The 24,075-nt window shown below is 44.5% G+C and overlaps 1 protein-coding gene across 1 annotated transcript in view; it reads right to left on the reverse strand.

Annotated features, from left to right (window-relative positions):
- Window positions 1–23,766, reverse strand: part of adam12a (ADAM metallopeptidase domain 12a) — an 81,165-nt gene extending 57,399 nt beyond the window's left edge. The window contains exons 1-3 of the mRNA XM_084566856.1: window positions 23,391–23,766; window positions 9,637–9,758; window positions 7,377–7,450 (exon numbers count right to left, since the gene is read on the reverse strand). Of these exons, the coding sequence (XP_084422982.1) occupies window positions 7,377–7,450; window positions 9,637–9,758; window positions 23,391–23,496 (302 nt within the window). The 5' untranslated portion in view covers window positions 23,497–23,766. The remainder of the gene's footprint in view (window positions 1–7,376; window positions 7,451–9,636; window positions 9,759–23,390) is intronic.
- Window positions 23,767–24,075: the final 309 nt, after the last annotated feature.

Here is a 24,075-nt window from a genome sequence, read left to right on the forward strand (position 1 = left end):
TTAGGCACACGGAGTCCAACTTATTAATTACAGCTCTAAGCTCGAAAATAATTGGAGCCTCGGAGAAGGTAATTCAAAAAGAGGAATGCTCCATCCAAAAAATTCCCTTTTGAAGGAAGTAGTTAAAAGGTGCAGGCTCTGGACGAGATGAGCACATTTCCAAGGCTTGTCTTTGAAACTAATGAATCACTGTATATCACGGCCTTGCAGGCGTGAGGGTAACTAGAAAGGTACAAAGGCTAGAGTTAAGCTGCAGTGCATCCTTCGCCGGGAAATAAGGTTCGGCGGTTCGGAATGAATTTTCAACCGACGTGTTTGTGTGTTTGAATTTTGCAGATGAAAGAAACTTCACGTGTGTTTGTCCACAAAAGAAAGAGAATAAATGAGAATTCCTACAAAAGCGTACCCAATTTTGCGTGTATGCTGGTTCATGTGACTGTTTGTGTGCTCAGCTACTTTCACTATAACACCAGCCAACTGCTCATTCACTCACTATCTACCTGTCCACGTGTCTCTTTTTCCCCGGGAACGATCGGCTAATAGGTCGGAGGACGGGCTTGATTATGCACCGATGGGTTTCAGATGCTGGATGTGACCGCTTGGCTGCAGATAAGATCATGTGGAGCGAGGCTGTAATTAGATGTCATCTCCACGGTGATTACAGGAGCACACAGCAGAGACAGGGCACACACATTTTCAGCTGTAACGGCTTAGTAGATGGAGACTTCAAATCCAGCTTTATCTCCACCCCCTCCTGGAAGCTTGAACTTCTCGTCCTTCCTTTGAGAGGAGGCCAACGCATGCCGTGTGTCCACCTTTTTTCCTCACATTGCCATATTCTACAGGTAGAAAGACGCTATATGAATACAAGACCATTACCATGTACATAGTAATATACTCTAATCTGGCATAACATTATGACCACCTTCCTAATAGACCACTGGGACTGAGGGGAGGGGCCTCTGTGGATCAGGCTTGTTCCAGTGCATCCCACAGATACTTGATCAGGTCAGGTGTGTCCTGCTGGCGATGGCTGCTGCCATCAATGAGTGTCATTACTATGCGGTCGGGGTGCCTGGTCAAGGTGGGTGGTACACAGAACATTGTATTGTCTCAAGATGGTCAGCTCCCGTCAGTGCTTTTAATGTTGTGGCTGACTGGTGTAAGTATGCATGTCAATAGTGTATTTTTAGCATCGCCTTTAAAACCTGGCTATCCCTAGACAACACAAGTTACCTCCCAGTGCGTCCCCTATTAAAATGGGTAAAGCAGGAGCACATCCTTGCATTACGACTACACTTGGTCCAATGCGTATTTTTGGCCTGAAACAGTACTTGGGCTGCAGCTGATGACGTTTCACAAGAATACGAGAACACAAGAAAAAAACATATTGAGAAGAAATGCGTTCAAGCAGTAACGTCACTGGTAACGATCATGTTTGAGGGGGAAGAAGAAGAATGTGTTGTTTTTCATGCTAAATGTTATCTGTTCGTATTTGTTTGGAAAAGTGGGTTCAATTGAAAGATGGTACAGCTGAACGGCTTTCTAACGTACCTGTTTTCATGAAGGATACAGCCTAGATTGGCTCAAACTGATTACAAGGGTAGTAGGTAACTATGGGAACGTAGTAATGGGTTTTTGACGAGAAGGTTTCAGCTTCCACGCTGATCACAAAGAAAGGTAATTACTGGGTTTCAAACGTATTTGTGCTACAATGTTCTATGTATTGTTGGCTTTGTCACACTGGTATAAAACTTTAAACAGAAGCATTTTACATTTTTAAAATCTGCTCTGTGATTACTCATTTAACATAAATACCAAAAACTGACTACAACTGAAAAGCTAGCAGGGTCAGAGCCAACTATGGTCGCCCGAATATCAATGCTACAATGAAATGCTAAGTTAACAAATTGCTCCCAAAGACAAAACAAATGACGACAACTAAAAATCACCATCAAGAAAAGTAGAATACTGCAGAAGCCCCGATGGAAGCAAAGATCCAACTTCATGTCTGACTTAATGACAAGAGGAAGGATTTGTTAGACGTGGCTGTATTTAGGTTTGATGTTCCTTAAACAATCTGTGTGTGGCTCAGCAGCCGAGAACAATAACTCCAAAAAGGAGGTCACCGAGATGTGTTTTTTCCATAAAGGATTGCTTATTTGTGCGGTGTCTTCAGCCTCGTGTTTGTTCACTTCCCCGGGAGAGGCTGCTTCCTCTGCGTGTTTTCAGTCAGGCATGAGGACATCTTCATTGAGAGGAATCAACAGGTCACGGTCCAGTCTGAGAAACCCAATATGCAAACAGGGACAAACCGCGTCTGGATTCTGTCCAGGCTGAATTTTATTGTTCTTCTAAACACCAGACAGATAGAGGACTTTCTGCAGCCAGGAAACACTTCCTCTGCCTGCCCTCTGTCCAGATTAAAGTTTGCAAACATACATCTGCGTGCGCTCATTTGTGTCTGTTTGTCTCACAGCACAAAGGACTACACAAGATGGATAACGACCCTCAGAGCGCCATATGCTTAAGGCCAAACATCATGATGAGCACGGAGAAACCCCGAGTGCAAGCAACCAAAAACATCCTCCACCCAGCTGATTAGCCCCAGGCCTCCTTTCAGTGATCCTGCAGTCCATTACAAAGGGAAATCCGGATGGAGAGCGTGCTGCCTGCTTAGCTTGGGACTCATCTAGATGTGCCTGGAGGCTTCACATTCAAAGCCACAAGGCAGCGAGAATTGCTACAACAGCTTGGCGAGCAGTGGCTCCATGGCCCGTTGTCAAAGCTCTGCAACTGTCCCCACTCGTCTACATGTGCCCAAGCCTTGAGGGCTCTCTACCCTAACAGAGGCAGGAAGCTGATTAAATGAATACATCCACTGGCGTTGAAGGAAATTAATGCACTTACAGCGCATTCGATGGTAAATGGATACTGTATATAGCATATCTTCACCTAAGAAGAACGATGTAGTGTTTACAGAAGCCTGCACATTGAGGGCATATGGGTTTTGGCTCAACACATAAGAAAAGCGCATTCAAGTAATAAAAACACGCATGAAGTTTCAGTCATCTACTAATCGAATTCATCCAAGACGAGCCACGTTAGACCTCAGACGAAACACAGGTAATGATAGTGATCAGAGTTACTTTATCCTGTTCATGGTAAATGCTCCAACATCACGTACATCATGTATATCTAGTGCTATGTTCACACTGCAAGCGACAATGTTAAAGGGGAATTACCAATTTTTACAACCTGGACCTTATTTTTGGCATAAAATACGATCGTTTACTCACTTATATGGGTGAGTAAACGATCGTATTTTCTGCTTTGGTGTCATTTGGAGTCATTCGGATGATATTTAGATCCGCGTATATCCACATAGTGGGAGTGAGTGGGGCACCGAAACGCAAACTCTAAATAACGCATTCTCTGCCGCAAAACTTGTTTTCACCAATATTTTGCTATGATACGCTAGTGCCATTCCCCGTTGAGCCCGGAGTTACCTATTATCATCATCTGGGGACTATAGATAGATATTGGTGAAATGAACGAGTTTCGCGGCAGATAATGCGTTATTTAGAGGCTGCGTTTCGGTGCCCCAGTCACTCCCACTATATGGATATACACGGATCTAAATATCATCCGAATGACTTTTTATACTTCACAAGAAACTCAAGTGGGGCGGCACACTGGTGTGGTGGTTAGCATTGATGGTTCTGGTTTGAAACCGTCGTCGAGTCTGTAAGCAGGACTGCCAGCCAGGAAAACACTGGAATACAAGGAGGCTTGAAATTCACACCTCAAGTAAAGTGCTAGACGTGCACTTTAAGACGAACAACCAAAATACATGGGTCTTCATAATCAGTTTCCATGTCATAAGCATTTTCATGTTAATATCAGCATCTCACAAGATGTATGGAATGTAATTTGTAGTCAGCGATGTTCACACGCTAATCAATTCTGCAATCAATTTTCTGTGTGTATCCCATAACAACACCTGGAGGATGTTTTCATCGACTGTCGACTGTCGACTGTCGAGCTGACTTGACTCTGAAGAATCTGAATCTTTACTGTGATTGTATAAGTGTATACATCAATCAGCCACAACAATAAAACCACTGACGGGAGAAGTAAATAACATTGACCATCTTGTGACAATTCAGTGTTCTGCTGGGAAGCTTTTGGACCTGGTATTCATTCATGTGGATGTTACTTAGACATGTAGCACCCACCTAGACCAGACCATGCACCCCCACCCCTAGATCACCATAAAAAATGATGACGATGATACAAAAAATATTTAATTTAAGGGGACCGGGTGGCCGTCCAGAGCAAAGCAGTGCTTCTATTGCAATACTTTAATCTGGAGACGCATTATTATACGATTACATGAAGTTCTTTCAGAACAGACATTTTTTGAACTAAAGTTAGAAGTGCCAGTTCACACATTGACACACAGTGACTTTTTTTTTTTTTTTTTTTTTTTTGCCCCAGGCTGCAGGCGCCCTTTCCATTCTGACAACGGGGTGCTTTGTCAGCGAGGGCGTTGAAGGAATATCTGAAACCTATGTTTCCCGCTTCCCCGAGCCTTAATGGCAAGACGCACCGAAGAATGCTCCGTGCCGGCTCACATTTCAAGAATGGCAAACAGTTTTCATCATGTTCCAGGCTTTCCAAATGTCATCACTGACTCCACACAGGCTGCCATCACAGAAAGGAATTTATTTAACGCAGACATCTGAAATGGTCACATATTGGTTCAAAGTACTTTTGCAATACAAAGCGCCCGTTACTTTTGAAATTGAACTTGTTGGTCAAAGGAAAGCCACGGAGAAATATGATGAACGTAAAGTCCGATTTTTGGACTATTTTTCCTAAATGCATTGATTTACCTTAAAACAGTATCAAAGGTCAATACGCCCTTATACATAATGACAAAAACTGGTATAATAACCACTTTTTGAGGTTCTCAACTCATTGCCCAAAATGGGAAACCTTTCTCAGATGGTGACTCCATAAAACAGAGCCCCACTAAAGTTGTAGGATTAATGTGTCTGGAAAAAACGCACACATTCAAGAACGTTAGCAGGACCAGAAACGCAGCTGTGCGGCGAATTGAAGAATTGCCGATTGCATGTGATGAGAGCACGGATTTCACAGACACCGCACAGCTGTTCATTTCTTAATCAGGCAGTTGGGGATAGCTTACTTTGCATTGCAGAAACGCAGACTGAGAACCAGAATGACCTACAGCCATGTCTGCGATTTCCACCAAGTGACACGCCTGCAATACCCCATACCGCCATAGGTGTCGCCAAAGAGAACAAGACAAATATATTCAAGATTGTGGTTTTAAACTTTTGTGTTCTCATTAGATTCTTGTGGTTTTGGCTGGATTTCAGTCTAGACATTTAACAAAGTTTGAGTTCAATGAGTTTAATAGATATGGCTTAAGTTTGGCAAGTAATAGGCAATAGTCCTCTCTGGGAAACAGAAATGAAAAATGTAATCCTTTCAAGCAGACTGTCAAAAATTGTTTCCAGCACCTCGACGTTCTGATGCAGCGTCTACTGCTCCCATGTTCACCTCTCAGTACAACTGAAGCAATCATGTTCAGCCGTGCAGCACGCCTCCCTCCCGCATGTTTCGTTGCCAACGATATTTATTAAAGGAGACCTGAGAAAACAAAAACAAATCTGTGCGTTTAATCCCAATCATATCGCTCTGGGACGTTTTTTTTTTTTTTTTTTCTCCTCTCCCCCTCTCTCTCCTCCTGTACGGATGCCGGCCGTGTTTGAACAACTGGATTTCATCAGCGGCACGCAGCCAGTCTGCCAGCGACCTCAGACCAGAGCCTTCGCTGAATGTCAGCACAGCAGGTTCAGTTCTGGCTGTGGGACGAAGATCTGAGCCAGACGCGCTCATCAGCGCACATCCTCCTCCGATCCACATCCTTCACGTGTCTCATCATGTCAAACATACATGGCATGAAGTAGCATCTATTCCGATGCTGATGAAGTGTTATTTGGACTCATTACAGAGCAGACTTTGCCTGCAATTAAGCCGTATTCTGCAGACTCGCTGCACGTGTTGACAGTACGTTCTAACATATTGGCACTTGGAATGCGTGGAGGTTTGTTTGAGTAAAAAGTCTTTCCATCATAGTCAAGCTCATTAAGACAGATGTAGATTGCACCTCTCCATCATCTCTGTTTGTTCCTCTTGGCCGTGGGCTCCCGAGCTCAACTGTGGACTTTACATTTAAAGCTACGGGACGGCGACGACAGACGCGCCGGGTGAGGATTACGTGCGTGGGAATGCAAGGTGTTTTCCACCGCAGCCGACTACGGGGGGAAAAAAGTTCAGCTCCCCGTTCCGAAATGACAAGAAAATGTAATTCCCTGCCATGAATACGGCACGACGATCTGCAAAGTCAGCTTTGCGAAATCCCCACCTGTGCAAAGAAGGAATATTCAACAGAAAGAATGAATGTGATTTGCCATGAAAATATTTTCAGAGTAAGTAATCCATAAAATTGCCAGTGTTGAAAGCTTTGTCCCACGGTTTGCAGGTGGAATTTGCATATATTAAGTCTGGGAAAACAAGTGAGATTCATGGCTGACGGGAGCATAAAAACACATTTGCTCTCTCTCCCTTTTGCTTTCCCTCTATCACACAGACAGCTCTGCGTGTTCCTGGTTGCTCATGTGTGGCAGCGGAGCTGGATGGAAAACATATTGCTCCATCAATCACGGCCCATTCTTCTCAGCAGCAGCAGCAGCAGCAGCTCGCTCAACGCCGAGACTGTCTGAGGCTGGGGCCCGCGTTGAACCGGCGCTCGCGTGTAAAAATGCAGAGATGACAAATATTCCTCCGAACGCGTCCGGAGCTACTGTACATCTCTGTCAAACTGTACCCACGCTGATGACCTGATCTCTTTCGAATGATGTCCTCCCCTCCCCGCCAGCCTCCTGACTGACAATGTGATGACAGTGTCTTAATACACCGAGTGCTGAGTGTCTGCTGAGTTCAAACAAATCCTTCATCTCCCCCTTGTTATGCCAGTAGATGAAATGAAAAGATGGGGGGAGAGAAGAAGAAGGAGGAAGATGTCGGTTTTCATCAACGTCTGGCTGATGTATTCAGGGGAGTCTGTCTCTCAAGCCCTTTGTTTCGGCGCGCAGAAAGACAAAGAGCAGAGATGCACGGCCATGCCCACAGTAACAGTCCAAAGAGAGAAACACTTCCTCCCTTCCTCCATCCCCATCCCCATCTACATCCCCCAGCTCCGGCTCCTGGGCGCCGCATATGTCACCTATTTGTACTCGAGAAAGAGCTCAGGTATAAGCAGAGAGAGGAGGGCCACTTACTCGTTTTTCTCCAGGGACAGGAGCAGCTGCTCACCTTCCGCTTCAATCAGGAGCTTCAGAGATGCAGGGTGACTCTGGAGGAGACAAAAAAAAAGAGGAGAAGAGGTGAGAAAGATCCCCGTAGAAGTCGCACGGGACAGTGATTGAGGAAAGACGGCCGTTGTTCGAATGTCGCAGCGTTTTGTAACTAATCGATTTAATTTGCTGCGTGTGGCAATAAGAGACTGAGCCACCCAGCGCTGCTTTCAAATGAAGAGAACAGTTGGAAAAAAAAAAAACTCATGAAGCTACTTTGTATCTCAGAACAAGAGCTGAGAGGATTAGCTTTATGTTTCTATTCCGTTTGACATTCATCCTGCAGAAAGCCATGAGTGTTCGCAGGGGCCGTACGTCTCTTCTAGTGAGATGAAGTGACACCGGGGTCATATATTCATATATATATTCATATATCACTGCAGTCAAACATGCTGTGCAACAAACACATCTGCACACGCAAACACGCGGTGCTCTCACTCTGGCAGAGAAACACACACAAACACACACACACACAAAAAAGAAATCCTCCTCCTCCTCCTCCTCCTCCTCCTCCGTCTCACTTTCTCCGTATCGCTGGGCAACCACAAACACACACACAAACACATTCGACACATGCAGTTCAATCCGGGTCAGCTGCGGCAAAAAGCACCGCTCTGGGTTAAGTCATCCATCGCCCCCCTGTGAAGAAGTGAGGATCATAAGAGGATATGGCAGCGGGACACTTAAGGTTTTAGGCGGTATCATTGCCCGCCATGTGGGATTCAACTCTCTGCCGTTTTCATGTTTATAACCATTAACTTAAGATGTATGCACCGCATTAATTTCACCTTCATGTGACTGTTCCTTGATTTACTGATCCCATGTCTGTTTTTGTTTATTGAGTGTATCAGACCCGCGTGGCACCTTGTCTGTTTGGTTAAGCCAGAACGAATTAATTGAGAAATGAAGTTCGTCAATAACGCGACCGGGAAGCTCAAGCTGCGTTTTTATGTCTGCCTGGCAGCCCTGTGTTTTGCTTTCATAAAGTCTGGGATTATAACACAGAAGAGAGCCAAGGATCCCATTAATGAATTACATTTCATTAACGTTCCAGTGTTTCCTTCCTCTCTGAGATGATGATATTGTGCAGCTGCCTGCTCTTTAAATGTGAACTCGGAGTAAAGAAACAATGACTGCCATTCCTGCATGGCCGCATGTGCTCCGACGAACTCCTGATATGTGAGCCGCAAGACTAATGTGAAATTTTTTGGTGCAAGATTTTAACTTCAGTTTGCATTAAAGAAAAAATTCATGAAATGCTTCAGCGGTGTTATAATGAATAGAGAATATGAGCACAGCAGTCAGGATAGCTGCAGAAAAAGTTACTGAATTAATGAATACAAGGCTCAACATTCTTGCATTTTCACGGCTAATGCTGGAGATTAGATATGCTGTAGGTTAGCTGTAAATTCAAGATGGAAAATAAAACTTGAAATCTTGAGCATTTAATCCAGGTGCAAATATAAATTCTGAACTGTACTGCTACTGCAGCTGCCCAAGATAAAATGCACAATGAAACTGCCTTGTTTGTTATTCCTACAACCTTCCCAGTGATGGAGCTGAATATTGTACACACAGGAGGACACTTGTAGCGATTAAGTGATTACTGATTAACATGATGCAAGACTTATAATGCAAACATAGAGTTTTCACCGCGCTGCGGAGTGTTGGGTGAACCCAGAAGGAGCGTTGAGAAGTGTTTTGCTTTTCAAATAGAGAGTGGTGGCGGCAAGAAGAGATGGCTCTGTCCATATTTTTACGCTCTGCTTACTTCAACATTTGAGGTGGGAAATAAGTAACATCCACTTGAATGAATGCCAGGTCCAAAAGTTTCCCAGCAGAACTTTCAATTGTTACAGGATGGTCAATGTTATTTGCTTCTCCTGAAAGTGGTCGTAATGATAAGGCTGATTGGTGTATATGCAGGCAACTACAGCAAGTGGGAGGCTGGGGACCACCTACCAGTGTCGTATTGTATGTGCAAAGTTCTGGTGCAAGAAGGTCCACAATAAGAGGCTTTCATCCACTGGAGAGAAGAGACCTCTCACATCTAGATTTATACGTTTCTTGTGCTGGAAGTCTTAACCTTAAGGTTGCACCTAGCTAAAGCACATTTTGACATCACTAGACCAAAGGTGAAATTAATGTCAAAATGAAATAAACTGAGCAAAATATTGTCCTCCACCTGGTATTTGAGCTCGTCGATTGTTCTCCAGTCTTGCCCAACAAGCTGCAGAGGTACCGTCGTCCCATAGTGTTTCTGCTTTGCCGTTGGTCTGTCTCCAAAGGCTGTATTCAAAAGATTGCCTGCAAAAAAAGGAAATATAAATACCATGTGAGGATACGAGGCCAACTTCAAAGTGCTCTTCTCTTTTAAGTCTCCCAGAATCTGAAAAACCAGACGATGTCCATCCATCCATTCATCCACTGTGGACAGAAACAATAACAGTTTTTCTTTTTAACATTTCTGATAATGAATCCCTCCCTGCTTTTAAATCCTGAGCCTTGTGCACATCAGCCCGACAAGTGCTGCCTTGTGATCTAAAGTGTCACTTAAAGAGAACATTCGTATACATGACGGCTTTTTTTCTGTCACATCGCACAAAATATGCCCTCCGAATGTATTTTTTCGTCGCAGCTAACAACTATCTCTCTTGACAAAACGCCGTTTGCATTACATCCTAGCTGCTCCCGAGCATATGTTTCTATCCTTTTTTTATGGGGCTATCAGTAGAATGGGGCCTGCCATAAAAACATGAGCACAACACAGTAAATAGCACCCTCAGACATCAAAACACTTGAGAACCGTTAGCCTGTGGCTAAACTGTAACCACCCCCTCTGACACTCAAGCTGCACAAATCTCCACAGTTCTTGAGGAGTGGAGAGTTTTGGGCAAAGAGGAGCTTGGGGTTTGCTGCTGCCGCTGCTGCGATAACTCCTAACACAAGGCTAGCGTCCAGGATGCAGTGCGGGGATTAGACGTAGCTTTGGGGCATTGTTCCCAGCACGCTTTTATCTCTTCTCTCTCTGTTCTGACAGGGTGTTAACTGAGCCTCTGAATGGCTACTGCTCTGCTGCGCTGCCAGTCATTTAAAGAACATATCCGTCCCCGAATCCAATACTGAGAGTGCTGGTGCCGGGAAAATGGAAAGCAGGCAAAACTTGCTACTTTCAGCCGCAGACAATCTCTCTAAATGGTGCATGATGAGCGAACAAAGAGTCGCTGGAGGACGTTGCTAACAGGGTTCACGCAGTAATCAGCTCCTCGCAGTGGGGAAGTTATTTTGTAGCTTACTAAAGCAGCAGGGGTTGTTAGCACCATTTGTTCCAGCGCAAACATCCTAAATCAAACGTTTGCTTGTTTTTTCAGTTTTTTTCCCCCCTCCCCCCACCGATGCTCCATCGAGCGTTTCCACACAGCAGGGAAACAGATTTAGTTTGAGGGCGATGCCAGTGAACTTGTGAGAAGTCGTGCGTGTGGTCTGAGCTTAATTTACGGCACGTTTTGAACTTGAAACTTTTCTCCATCTTATTTTCTGATTTGCGTTTACACTCGGATAAACACAAAACGCACTCTAGGGAATGCGCTCATCGCTGATTATCATTACCAGCAGCTTTGAGGTTCTTCCTTCGAGGGTTCACATCGCCTCCGTCTCTTTATACGTGACTCACCCACTTAAATTGCTGAGTCTGCTTATTCTCCAGCATTAAAAACCCCAGTCAGGCACAACGCTCCCCAGCTGAGCTTTGTTCTGGTTATCCTCCGAGGAAACCACCACTCTGGGGTTCATCACAGAGCTTTTCCAGCTGATAGCGGAGAGAGTCAGAGGTGACCAGCTCAGCAGTCCTCATCTCCAGCTTCAGGTTGATGATGAGAAGCAGGCTCTCTGACAAGGACGGGACGGCATCGAAACACACAACAACGGGGGAGAAGATTTCTGCCCTCATTAGTCCCAGAAAACCACACCGTCCGGGGGAGGTGGGCATGCTGAGTAAGGGAATGCATGACAACCTCTGAGAAAAGCGCGGATGGATAAGCACAACACAAAGACGAGGGGAAAACAGAGGGAGGTTTTCGACAGAGAAAGGTCGAGTTCACGTTGTGGTTTATGAGGCAAAAAAACACACAGACGGAACGGCCTTCGCCCCTTTTCTGTGGCGAGCTCCACATCAAACTTTGAAGATGGGGTTCGCAGCCATGCAGAGTTTGGTTCCTTGACTTCAAAGTCTGCAACCGAATAACCATTTTGTTAATGTGGTCCGCCATGAGGTTTGATTCCTGCTTATAAATTGCGTTATATTAGTGGAAATAGTCTGCAGGCTCATTTCTTTTCCACATGCTCTGGGAGGAACATTTGGTAAAGTTGGAACGTGGCAGCGCGGCGGCGCGAGGCAGCATGTAAGTGGCTTTTGTTAGCTGGAATGTTATAAGAACCACCAGAAGCATTGAGGGAGCGGTAAAAAGTGGCACCAAGTCTTATTTATATGTCCAATAAAGGAGAGTGTAAACAGAGGTCTTAATAAAGCAGTGTTCTGGTCATGATCACCTCCCTTTATGTTCCTATGTACACAAGGAGAGCTTGTGCCATTTATATTGCCCCAATAAAGGCTAGGTGGGAGGATTGTATGTCTCTGTGTGTATGTGTGTGTGTTGAAATGTGATTTTGTGTATTTGCTTGTGAGTGATGGAAACGTGATACCAGACCCGTGACCGGATAATTCTGGCTTTCTTTAGCAGCATTGTTAAGAAAATTAAATTTTATGACTTCGCTTGACACTGGATTAAGTGATTTGTAGGTCAAAAGGCATCTCGGCTTCTAAAGTGGGCAAAATTCAACCAGTAGGGTTTTTGTAGACAGTTGCAAAATTGTCAAGGGATGATTAGTTCAGAAGAAGTAAAACACCTTGGACTGGTTTTTGCCAGTCCATGTTATTGGGACTTTGAGTGCGTCAGTGTCGTAGGAGTGCTAAAAGAAAGTTTATGGGATCTGTAAAGTCTGTAGGATATTTCATCTAGAAACCAAATCAATCCAATAGATTTTAAGATATCTTGCAGGATCGGTGACAACCTTGCATCGGACTATGTGGGTTAGGGTTAGGGTTATGGCTTAGCTCCGTACTTTGCACCATAGGCTATGGCGCGTCCATGACCCGCCAATGTACGTCACTGGCTGGACAGGCCAACGCATCTACTCAAATGTCTTTTCACTTTTCTCTGGGAATGCAATGATTTCAATATCTATTAGCTCCAAAGCCAACATGAGTTGATCACCATTTGACATCGCCAATTGCTTGAAGTACATGGAGAGGGGTCACGGTGTACGAAAGGCCGGTTATACAATGGCCACATCCCGGACAGGTCGCCAGTCTATCACAGGCATAATCAACTCAGTGAATGACATATTCCAACGGACTATCCAATAAGCACACCGACCTACATTCTCATCCCCCAAGTCATGCTTCACTACAAAAATTTAGTAGAATTTTGTTTGCTCTCCTAATATTCTCTGTTGATAATCCTGGAGTCCCTTGGGAGTCGCAACTCGCGGGGTTTGATTTTGATTTTGTAGCACACAAACACTCACAGAAAGTACTTCTTTGGGTGATATGGAGGTAAAAAGATGCTTTTTGATTCAGCTTTAACCTTAACATCTGGCTGTTTAGCTGGGTAAACTACAGTTTCCTCATGGCATTTAGAAATACTTCCTGGTTTTTCCAGCGCTCTTGAATCAATGCTTCTCCAAAGCTTATGAACTGTTGGTCCCATGGAGCAGCTGAGCTTCCTCAGTTATTTGCAGACCTCAAGATGTCTTTTCTCTCTGCCCTTTCCCAACTACAGTCTTTCCCCTTTCCCCCTCATTCTGTTCCACCACAACAAATCAACATCTGCCTAACCTTTAATAACCTCAGAGCCTTCTCTGTCGCAAACCAGCCACAACTCCCCCCTTGACAGGCGGCCATATAATAATGTATTCACAATAATCTTTGCTTTTTTTCCCCCAGCACAAACAGCGTTATGTTCTTTTCATGTGCACGTTTGATGATTTGTCGCTGTGAGATACAGGCATCAGATGCACGCATCAGTGAAGTGAATAGCACTCCAAGTGACAGTCACTCTTACCCTGATGATTGACATGCAAGGACACCCTCCAAAGTCACTTTACTGGCAATTCTCTCCGATCTCGAAGATGTTGAATTCAAAATGAAAAACAACGCCTTTGGCAGTGTGAAGGAGACTCTTTGACAAGTAAAATCCTTTGAACAGTATAAAAACATGTGCGGAGGACACATGCCTCGAGCATTGATTTAGACAAGTGGACACTGTTAACCGGGGATGGATAGTAACTAAGAACGCTTTGCCTTCAAGTACTCTGCTTGACTATTTGCTTTTTCTGCAACATTATAAAGGATATTATAGGTTCACTCCACTTTTTTTTTTGGGCTGCACTTAATGCCAGTGCACACCTGGCAGTTATAGTCACTTGTTACTAGCTGCAGTCTCTTGTCATGTTTCAAATGTCTATGATTTCCTGTTACCGACCAGCCCAGTGTCAAGAGACTTTGTGAAATAGTCACAGGAAAAAAAATATAAAGTGATCCATGTCCTTTGACACAAGTTTTCCCCTTTTTTAAAAAATGTTTTCAATGACACAGAGCATGCCTTTGGAAGGTGTGTTAACCCAAACCGTGATCTTTTCCTAAACCATACAGGGTTTTTGTTGACTAAACGTAACCCAGCAGCAACTGAAGAGACATAACTGACAAAAAAAATGAAGTGAAATGATGTGTAAAAACCTACGTTTATAAAGTCCTGAGTTTGACTAGAGACATCCCACGCAACTCATAGCCAGTGTCATGCCGGATACACAATCGAATCAATGTTAGCTGCCATGAGATTGTGTTGTACTGAGCAAAGAAACATGTGACTGTGCAAGATAACGCAACATCCCCCTATAGGTGTATGTAGCAGCATTGATTGATTGATTGATTGATTCATTTTCCTTGACCTCTTGTCCTCAAGAGGGTCGTGGGTGTGCTGGAGCCTATCCCAGCTGTCACTGGGGAAGAGGCGGGGTATTACCGCAGATGGGTCAAATACAAAGAGACACACCTACGGCCAATTTAGAATCAACAATTAACCTAATGAGCATGTCTTTGGACAAGGAGAACCCACACAGGCACAGGCAGAGCATGCAGACTTGCAAACTCTACACAGAAAGGTCCTAGTCGGCCAGTGGGTCCAAACCCAGAACCTTCTTGTTTTGAGGCATCATTGCTAACCGCTATACCACGTAGCAGTAACCAATTCAAATAATTTAAACTGGGAAATAGTGTCCTGTGTCCATTTTAATACCTGTTTTTTGAACTGTGGCCAGCTAAACTCTATCAAACCTGTCACACTTAAAGGGGAACTACTGTTTTTTTTGTTTTTTGTGTTTTTTACAACCTGGACCTTATTTCTGGCATAAAATACAATCGTTTACTCACCCATATAACTTTTGTGACATTTGAAGTCGTTTGGGAGATATTTAGATCTGCGTATATCCATATAGTGGGAGTGACTGGGGCACCGAAACGCAGCCTCTAAATAATGCAATATCTGCCGCAAAACTCGTTCATTTCACCAATATTTTGTTATCGTACGCTAGTGCTATTCCCCGGTCAATCTACAGACCCTGGATGATGATAACAGGTAACTCCGGACTGAACGGGGAATAGCACTAGTATACGATAACAAAATATTGGTGAAATGAACGAGTTTCGCGTTTCGGTGCCCCAGTCACTCCCACTATATGGATATACATAGATCTAAATATCTCCCGAACGACTACAAATTACGCAAAAGTTATATGGGTGAGTAAACGATCATATTGTATGCCAGAAATAAGGTCATGGTTGTAAAAAAACAGTAGTTACCTTTAACGATCTGAAACTAAATCTGTTGTCGGAAAGAAGCTATCACCCAGGACCAATCACAGCTCTCGCAGTCTGTGTCGCCGTGGTGCATAGCTACATATCTGGGGATGTGCACGTCAGGCTACGAGGGTAGAGTCTGCGTAGGGTTAAGCTCGCCATTAGCAGCTCACATGCTCTATGATTCTTTCCTACCTCATTAATCAATTCGTGAGTCTAAACATTAAATTTGTCATGGAGGGCAAGCCCTAGTTAGGGAATTGCCAGGCTAAAGTACATAACAGTATATCGGTGGTTAAAAATGAACTCCGACTTGAAGCTACTGGACAAAAATGCGACTTATCAGTTGATGCAATGGGATTGAATTATGCAATTTGTACGGTAATTTAAAAATGCCGGACTCCGAGTAGATTTACGCAGCTCCATTGGTACTTAAAGGACCTAAATGCGTCTTCCACCCCTGTTACTTAGGCTACTAGTCAAACCTCTAAATCAAAATGGATGTGAACTTAGAGCATGTGGAATTAATTAGAGGAGAGTGATGAGTTTGTTGGCCTATGCTTCGAGCGGAGCTATGACACAACGTAACAAAAAAGGCACATGAAATAGAAAATATCTCATCGGTTCCATATGGACGAGTGTTTTTAATAAAGAAAATCTAATAAAACGATGACTTTATCCGCATGGCAAGCATGTGTCCTAATGGCTTTAATCAGAGCACTGACCGGGGCGGGAGACACGATCCAGAAAAGTTTTGAAGTCCAGATAAGTTGGCTGTGACATTAGCCCACGAGGGGCGAGGGGGGGGAAAACTTGGTTAATGTTTATGGCTATTGTTCATTTATTAATGAGTGATTGGCAGGCGTATCACGAACTCAATTTATCCCCAATCAGAGGGGGCAAATTAAGCTAATTCAAAGAGAATGGTGATTGGGAACAGAATGATGAATGACACATAGGGAGGAAGACCCATCATGCAGATCCTCTTTCATATGTGACCTTGGAGACAAAAGCAATGAACTCGGCTGCCTTTCCTTATCTCTTTTCTGCTCAATAATATTCTCTAGACCTGTGATCAATCATTGGTGTATCACTGATGGCTCTGTGGAGGATGGTTTTTAGTTGTTTAACTTAAATATTACTTATTCTGCATCACGTGAAAGCATATAGACAATTGCCCATCTGATGTTCCAAGGGTTGAGGATGACGTCGTCAAATTGCCTTTAACAGCGTGATATCCAAACATATCCAAGTACAGTGATCAGCCATAACATTATGACAGGAGAAGTGAATAACATTGACCATCTTGTGACCATTCAATGTTCTGCTCGGAAACTTTTGGACCTGGCATTCGTGTGGATGTACACGAATGCCAGGTCCAGACATGTACCAACCACCGAGACCAGACCAGACACCCCCCACCCTGTAGCAAAGACACTCCTTGGTGGCAGCAGCCTGACACAGGCACACACATGAAAAAAAAAAAAAAACATGAAGAACAGCACAAGGTGTTGACCTGGCCTCCAAATTCACTAGATCCCAAACTGATCAAGTATCTGTGGGATGATCTACAGAGGCCCCTCCCCTCAACCCATAGGACCCAAAGGCCCCCACTAACAACATTCAACACAGGACACCCTCACAAGGCCCATGTCCATTCTCTGATGAGTCACAACTGTTTTGGAGGCACAGGGGAGACCTACACAATATCAGGAAGGCGGTCATAATGTTATGCCTGATCTGTGTAGTCCATTGCGACTCTGGCTGTATTTTTAGGGGTCATTGTCCTTCTACAGAAGAAGGAATCTGTGTAGGTATAAGTATTCAGTTAATGGATTTAAAGTTTGCAGATTCCAGCATTTCAAATGTGAGGACTGTTTGTCTTTTTCAGTGCAAAAAGACAAAGCCAGGAGCTACAGGTCAGGCAGAGAAGCGCTCCTCCTTGGGCTCCTGCAACTGGGCATAATCAGTATTAGAACTAACACCCCAGTAAGTAACCCTCAGATTGATCGACAATGAAAATAATTATTACTCGTGGCCTCAAGTGACACGAAACAGCAAAAGGCAGCATATTTCAAAAGCGGGTCCTAATGGCGTATCGATCACCTCGCTGACTGATTCTCGCCTTATTACCTGCAGTTTGTCACTGGAGCCACCGGTGCAGGATTCACAAGGAGGTGCAGAGGTGAAAAGTGCCCGGTAATCTTGGCTCGACTCCACCGTCAACATCTGACCCAGCTGGGGGACATTATGTCAACACCCTGAGGGATGCATTAGGAAACGCAGAAACCTGTAGGTGACATCATGGTAATAGGAATCTGCGCGCACTGGAAACGAGGCCTCCTTAAATTAAATCTAATAAGGTAGCTGTGTGTCAAAAGCCACACTGAGTTGTTAATGGTTGGATTTTTTTTTGTGGGGGGTGCCGGGGTGGGGGGGGGGGGGGATTTAAGGTCATAATCAAACCGTTTAACACTGGGCTCCCTCTACTGGTAAATAGCTCTTTTGTGTGCTCTCCCTCTCTCTCATACACTGAACTCATTTACTGTCACACCAGCCTGATGTCAGCACATAATTACTCAATGGGAAATAGATGGTCCTGCAGCACAAATTCCACTTGGCTCAGCAGGAGGTTAACGTCGTCGGAGAGGCTGGTGCCGTTACGCCCCCGCCCCCCGGCTGGGTGACCGACCGCCGTTACGCCCTCCCCACCCAGCCCCTCCTGGATCCTGCGCGCCTTAGCGACGGAGGTCAGAAAGAAGCAGAGCTGTGCGAAAGCTCATTAATGTGGTTCCTATGATGGATTTATTTTTTTATTTTATTTTATTTTTTTCCAGCTCTCTGGAAGTTCTCTCCGTCATGGGAAACACATGCCTGGCACACGCTCAAAGCCCACGAAAGAAGTTGAGCATTACATCAACAAAAGCCTGATATGAGAGTTTGATGAAGCTGAAAAAGCTCCGACACTCTCATCTGTTACTTAATTTTCATATACAGCTAGTTGTGAAATTAATATAAATTGTGTTAATTGGTTTTTCTCACTTTGCAGATTAATGACACACTAAATAAATGGATAGGGCATTAAATGCACCAAAAAAGGAACGTGAAATTCATCTAATTTATCTGCCATGAATTAATATTGCTGTTTTAATCTAAACTTTTTACCTTTTTTGCATCTGTCCATCATACCTGGGAGGTGTCACGGAAGCTTTTGAGTTAGTAATTCGTGGTAATGAGTACAGTGTTGAGCGGTGCGCTTAGATTACAATTTTACTTGTCTTTTTCTTCATTTTTTGGTTTTCATCTTTTTGGTTTTTGAACCGTGGGCAGAGAAAACAAGTCTAAGGCGTCAGCTTGAGCCAAACTTTTAACGAAGGCTCCTCAGCCATTTGATGCGCTTCACCTAAAAATAAAACACATCACGGGCTCGTCGCCGTAAAAACAGAAAGACACGGACAAAGAAAGTGAACTTTCAGCGGAGGAACTTCAGTGGGGCCAATTTGCTAGAAACTCACCCAGGTGGGAGGCGACCTGTCTTGTTAATGTTAACACATGTACCCATTAGGAACCTTATTGCGGCTAGTTTCTTCTCCTCACAGAATAGTCGAGTCGAATCTGAACGGGCTGCAGGATGTCAGGCTGGAAGGTGAAATTATCTGGGCCTGAGATATAAAAATCTGTGTTTCAAATCACAGTGGAAGGTGGCAGCGAATTCATATTGAATCTATTGAGGCTGTGGCATGTTCCCCTAAACACCTACAGTGTAGTTTGTTCATCTTGGAAGTGCGTCCTGCTCTCTTGAAACGATTAGTGCTCAAAGCCTTTCGCTGGTATTTCTAAAAGCTACAAGCAATATAAAAAGGTATATGCAGGTATGACCTCCAAGTTCCAGTGACAGTTGTTTTGGCAATGAATTTCCAACAAAACTTGTGCAACCCATGCTTTAGTGTACCAGTAAGAGTCCAGTGAACCGGTATGCAGACTAGGAAAACCCTGGAACCGCTAGTCAAAACTGTTCACCAGCCGCACTTTTCCTGTCGTGAAAGATATTTATTATGGATTTGGGTTTGTTTTTCGTCTTCTCGTGTAGCGAGGAACTGTCTGACTCTTTTAATAAAAACAATACATTGGGAAATTATGCAAACTGAAGTGTAATGCAATTGTTTGAGTGCGCTGTCACTGTACACTGTGAAAACGCTTCAGGCTCTTCGTGTTTGGATTCTTATCCGTTGTGCAACACCACGAGGGAGACAAGTGATCGGCCCCAGATTCCTTCTTCTGCGGCAAGACAATGACCGCTAATAATACAGCCAGAGTCGCAATGGACTACACCGATCAGGCATAACATTATGACCACCTTCCTAATATTGTGTAGGTCTCCCTTGTGCCTCTAAAACAGTTCTGACCCATCAGTGAATGGACATGGGCCTTCTGAGGGTGTCCTGTGGTGTCTGGCAACAGAATGTTGTTAGTGGGTTGGGGGGGGGGGGGGGGGGGGGGGGGGGGGGGCTCTGTGGATCAGGCTTGCTCCAGTGGTTCCCACACACACACACACTTGATGAGTTTGGGATCTAGAATTTGGAGGCCAGGTCAACACCTTGTGCTGTTCTTCTTGTTTTTTTGAGTTGTTCCTAAAACGTTTTTGTGTGTGTGTCAGGCTGCATCCTGCTGTGTCATTGGTATGGGGTGGGGGTGCCTGGTGTGGTCTGGTCTGGTCTAGGTGGATGGTACATGTCTAAGTAACATCCACGCTAATGCCAGGTCCAAAAGTTTCCCAGTCGAACGCTGCATTGTCACAAGATGGTCGATGTTATTCAGTGGTCATTATGTTGTGGCTGATGTGTACGTTCACCTACACTCAGAACAAGGAGTGCTGCACCAGATGTTATGACCAAAACATGACTGATCTAAAACATCATTAAGTCAGTCTCAGACTACATGAGGGGACGCCGAGTTCTCCAAGGTGCTCGAAGCCTGGCAGGTACGTTGAAAAGCTGTGCACAAGTGTATATTGGAGAACTGGTGCTGTTTTGAAAGCAAAGGTCGGTCATACCAAATTATAATTAGATTTTTTTTTGTGAGTGCAATTTGCATTAAAGCTCCGGAGCAGAACTTTTGTCCTTGTCTTCTGGCAACGACACGTGTGAATGATGTACGCCCACAGCCCTTAAAACCCTTCTCCTCCTTCAGGTCTCTCCAGTGACGAATAGCCACACCAGTTGTAATCTGTTTTTGTTCTCGTCATTGATCGCCTCTTTAAGGCTGTAATCCTTCCTCTGAGTGTCTTTTTTGTATTCTTATTTAGAGCATTAAAAGCTTCCAAGTCTCCGTATCATTCTCCCTGACAACCAGATAAGGGGGAATTCATAGAACTTGAGTTACATCCATAACTACTCCATTTCTATTGCTACAGTTGCTCCCCTCTGAAGCAAACAAATCATTGTTGGTTGATGTAAGATATGTCTGCTTTTTTTTAAATTTTTTATTTTGCAATAGTAGTTTGGGACTGTTGCTACGGAAAACAGATTAAAAACTCAAGTCTGTCAACTTGATGGAAGGAGCTTGCATGTAACTGAAGTTCATTTACTCTATATGTAAAGACGACTGATAAATAAAAACTAGAACCCTCACTTGTGAAAAGTAGAACCTTATTGATTGTCAAATGCTCTGCAGAATTGATCATTTGGTGGACTGAAACTATTCCTTAACCCAAAACAGATCTGATACCGACAACAGATATCCGAGTCAACTTGGCCGGGGGAGGGACGCGCCGAGCTCAACTCTGACCTGTCTGGGTGTGAAAGCCCAGTGAGAAAGTCCAGAGCCAGCTTCGGGTTTCATTTAAACTTTTGTAGGGTGGGAGGTCAAATAAGTCGAAAGCAGATTTTTAGGAAAAAAGAAAAAAAAGAAAAAGTAATGCAGCACATGTAGGGTCAGGCAACATCAGCACAGTCCAGTTACTTCCCTTCTTGTATATAAATATCCCCACTGCGCAACAGCAACTGGTTGATCAATCTGTCCTGAATCGCAGCCACACACCAGCCAACTCTTCTTACCAGTCCCCCGGGTCTTAAATATCCCGAACAACTCATCTGGAAGATATGAATCCATTCATAGCGAAAAGACACTAAATGCCTCCGACTTGAGATGGGTCACATCGTGCTGATAATGTCCCTCCAGGGGAGGACACTGTTTGCCGAAGGAATGTTTTACTGTAGTCCAAAAATATATTCAGCAGCTCAACTTTCATTTGTCTGAGGGTGCAGCACGCAAGAGGCACGCACTGCTCACGGCTCATGCTGGCTGACACCGAGTGTGTCAAGCTCAAGCACGGGGGGAGGATCATTCAACAGATGATTCCCCGGCTAGGACGGAGACACGCACAGGACAGACAGGGGCGGGAAACTGTCGGGAAAGCTCAAAGGGCGGCGGCGTGAAATATGTATGCAAACATGACATTGCACGGGTCTGAAGTGCTGCAACTTTTCTCTGCAGCAATGGAAGTGCACAGTCTGTGGACAAAAGTAGAGACTCGAGAAAAAAAAAGAAAAAAAAAAAAAGGGGGCACTATTGACTCCCACTCATTATGCTCAAGTAAATGTTTAAACAGTCTCTCTTCCAAGGTGATATCCATACTAGTCCCAAATGTGTTCAATTTGAAATGGTCTACTGTGCTGCAAAGCCACACATTTGATTGGCTGAACGCTAAATGCATGGTATTTCTTAGGGATGCGCCAAAAATTTTCGGCCGAAAAAGCGAAAATGCACTTTTGGGCAATTTTTGGCCGAAAATTGCTGTGGTTGTTACTTGCATCAACACAACATCCTGTTTCGGCCGTGTTGTTTCGGCCGTGTTGTTTCGGCGATAAATTTTCGGCCGAAACAACATGTGCAAGCAACAACCGCAGCAAATTTTTGGTCCATCCCTAGTATTTCTCTATTTTTTGGGGGGGTTTTTAATGATTATTAAATGCATTCACACCATGCATTTATCAATCCAGATGACCCTGAAGCAGGTAAACATGCCGCCAGTATACATAGCCTCAGACTACCCCGGCAAAAACGCACCAATGAACTCTGCAACGAAGGTTTTTTTTTGACAAGCCTCAACCCACGGGGACAGGCACATCAAGGCGAACGTCTGATGGCGATGAACTGTTGATGAATAAATGAACAACTTCCTCACGCTCCAGTCCCGTTTTTTTATTTTTACACATTCGCCCTCGCTGGTAATTAATTCCCAGGATTCCACAGCGAGTGTGTTTTCCCCTCTTTCTCTTTTCTTTTTTTGGTACAGGCTCAGACTCCGCTTCAAATAGCACGTTGCAGTTGTTGGATCTCACCTGAGGGGGGGACCTGAGCTGGATGCTGGTGACTCAGTCGTGTCACGAGCACCAGCAAAAGGGGTTAGAATCCCAACGCCGGGGGAACAACGCAGACACATTTGAACACTTTTTCATTCATCCCTTTTAGATGTCGGGCAAACCGACAATGAGACTTTCTTTTTCTTTTCTTTTCGTGTCACGTATGACACTGAAGTAACCCTGGGAACCCTGAAACATGTTTGAAGCACCAGCAAAACGCCTCAAGTGCTACCACTGATTACCAGAGAGAGTTTCAGCGGAGTCATCAATTATACAGCTTCTCCTCTCTTCTCTGAGGTGCATGCTGGTTGTGGACTACCAGCTAAAAATACAAAAATAAATAAATAAAGTAAATTCTCTTTGCTGTTTTCACACGGATCTATTGAATTTGCAAAATTGCACTGGAGATGCATTGTTCAGCCCCCAAACATGTGTTACAGATCTGAAAGTCTGGCATGGTAACAAAGGCTTTCATAAAACATGATTCACTCAAAACAGCCAAAATAAAGAATAGAATAGAATAGAATAGAGTGGAATAGAATAGCAGTTGATATGAAAGCTTCCTCCATGCATCCTGGTGACACAGGTGTCATCCAGGGATAGAAACCACCAAGGAATCTGCCCTTTACGCACACATGGATGAGGAAAAGCACCTCTTACCTCCAGCAGATCCGGAGAGCGCGCTGTCACACACGGACAAAGAGACAGTCAAAGCCTGAAGTGCTGTCAGAATAACAAACTTCAGGCTCCGGCTCTCGGGATTCATGATGCCTCGGCTGAAGCGCGGACGGGACCGGCCGACCGTCGTTCACTGCAGCGCTACGCCGCCGACCATCGCACGACCAACGGCGGCCCCGCTGCAGCCGATGCGCAGGAACGACTTCCTGAAATGCGATCAAGCACACGAGCGGCGCGCTAGGAAATCCCACCGGTGACAGCTGATCCAACTCCCATTCAAAGAAGCGAAGGGGCTTCCTCGTGCGGGAGAAAGCAAAAAAAAAAAGTGAGAAATGTGGAGGAGGTCGAGGAGGAAAACGGTGACAGGCGCACAAAGCTGCTGCTTGTCTCAGCCGCCCGTTGGAATGACATCAATTCCAGGGCAATTACCTCCGAGAAGTGTTGTCTTATGAGTGGAGAACATGTGCTTCCACCGAACGCTCCGCGAGGTCCTAAAGACGCCCGCAGCGCCCTGAGCGAGCCGAGAGAAACTGTCAAGTTAGAGGCGAAGAAAGGCGCGACTTCCGGTGCGAGCTTTCAAAATAAAATTGAGAGTTTTGACAGAAACCTAAAACAAATTACCTGGGTATGAAATCAGAAACATTAAATTACATCATCTGGTTTCAAT

Source organism: Chelon labrosus, assembly GCF_963514085.1.
Source record: "Chelon labrosus genome assembly, chromosome: 19".
Lineage (NCBI taxonomy): Eukaryota > Metazoa > Chordata > Actinopteri > Mugiliformes > Mugilidae > Chelon > Chelon labrosus.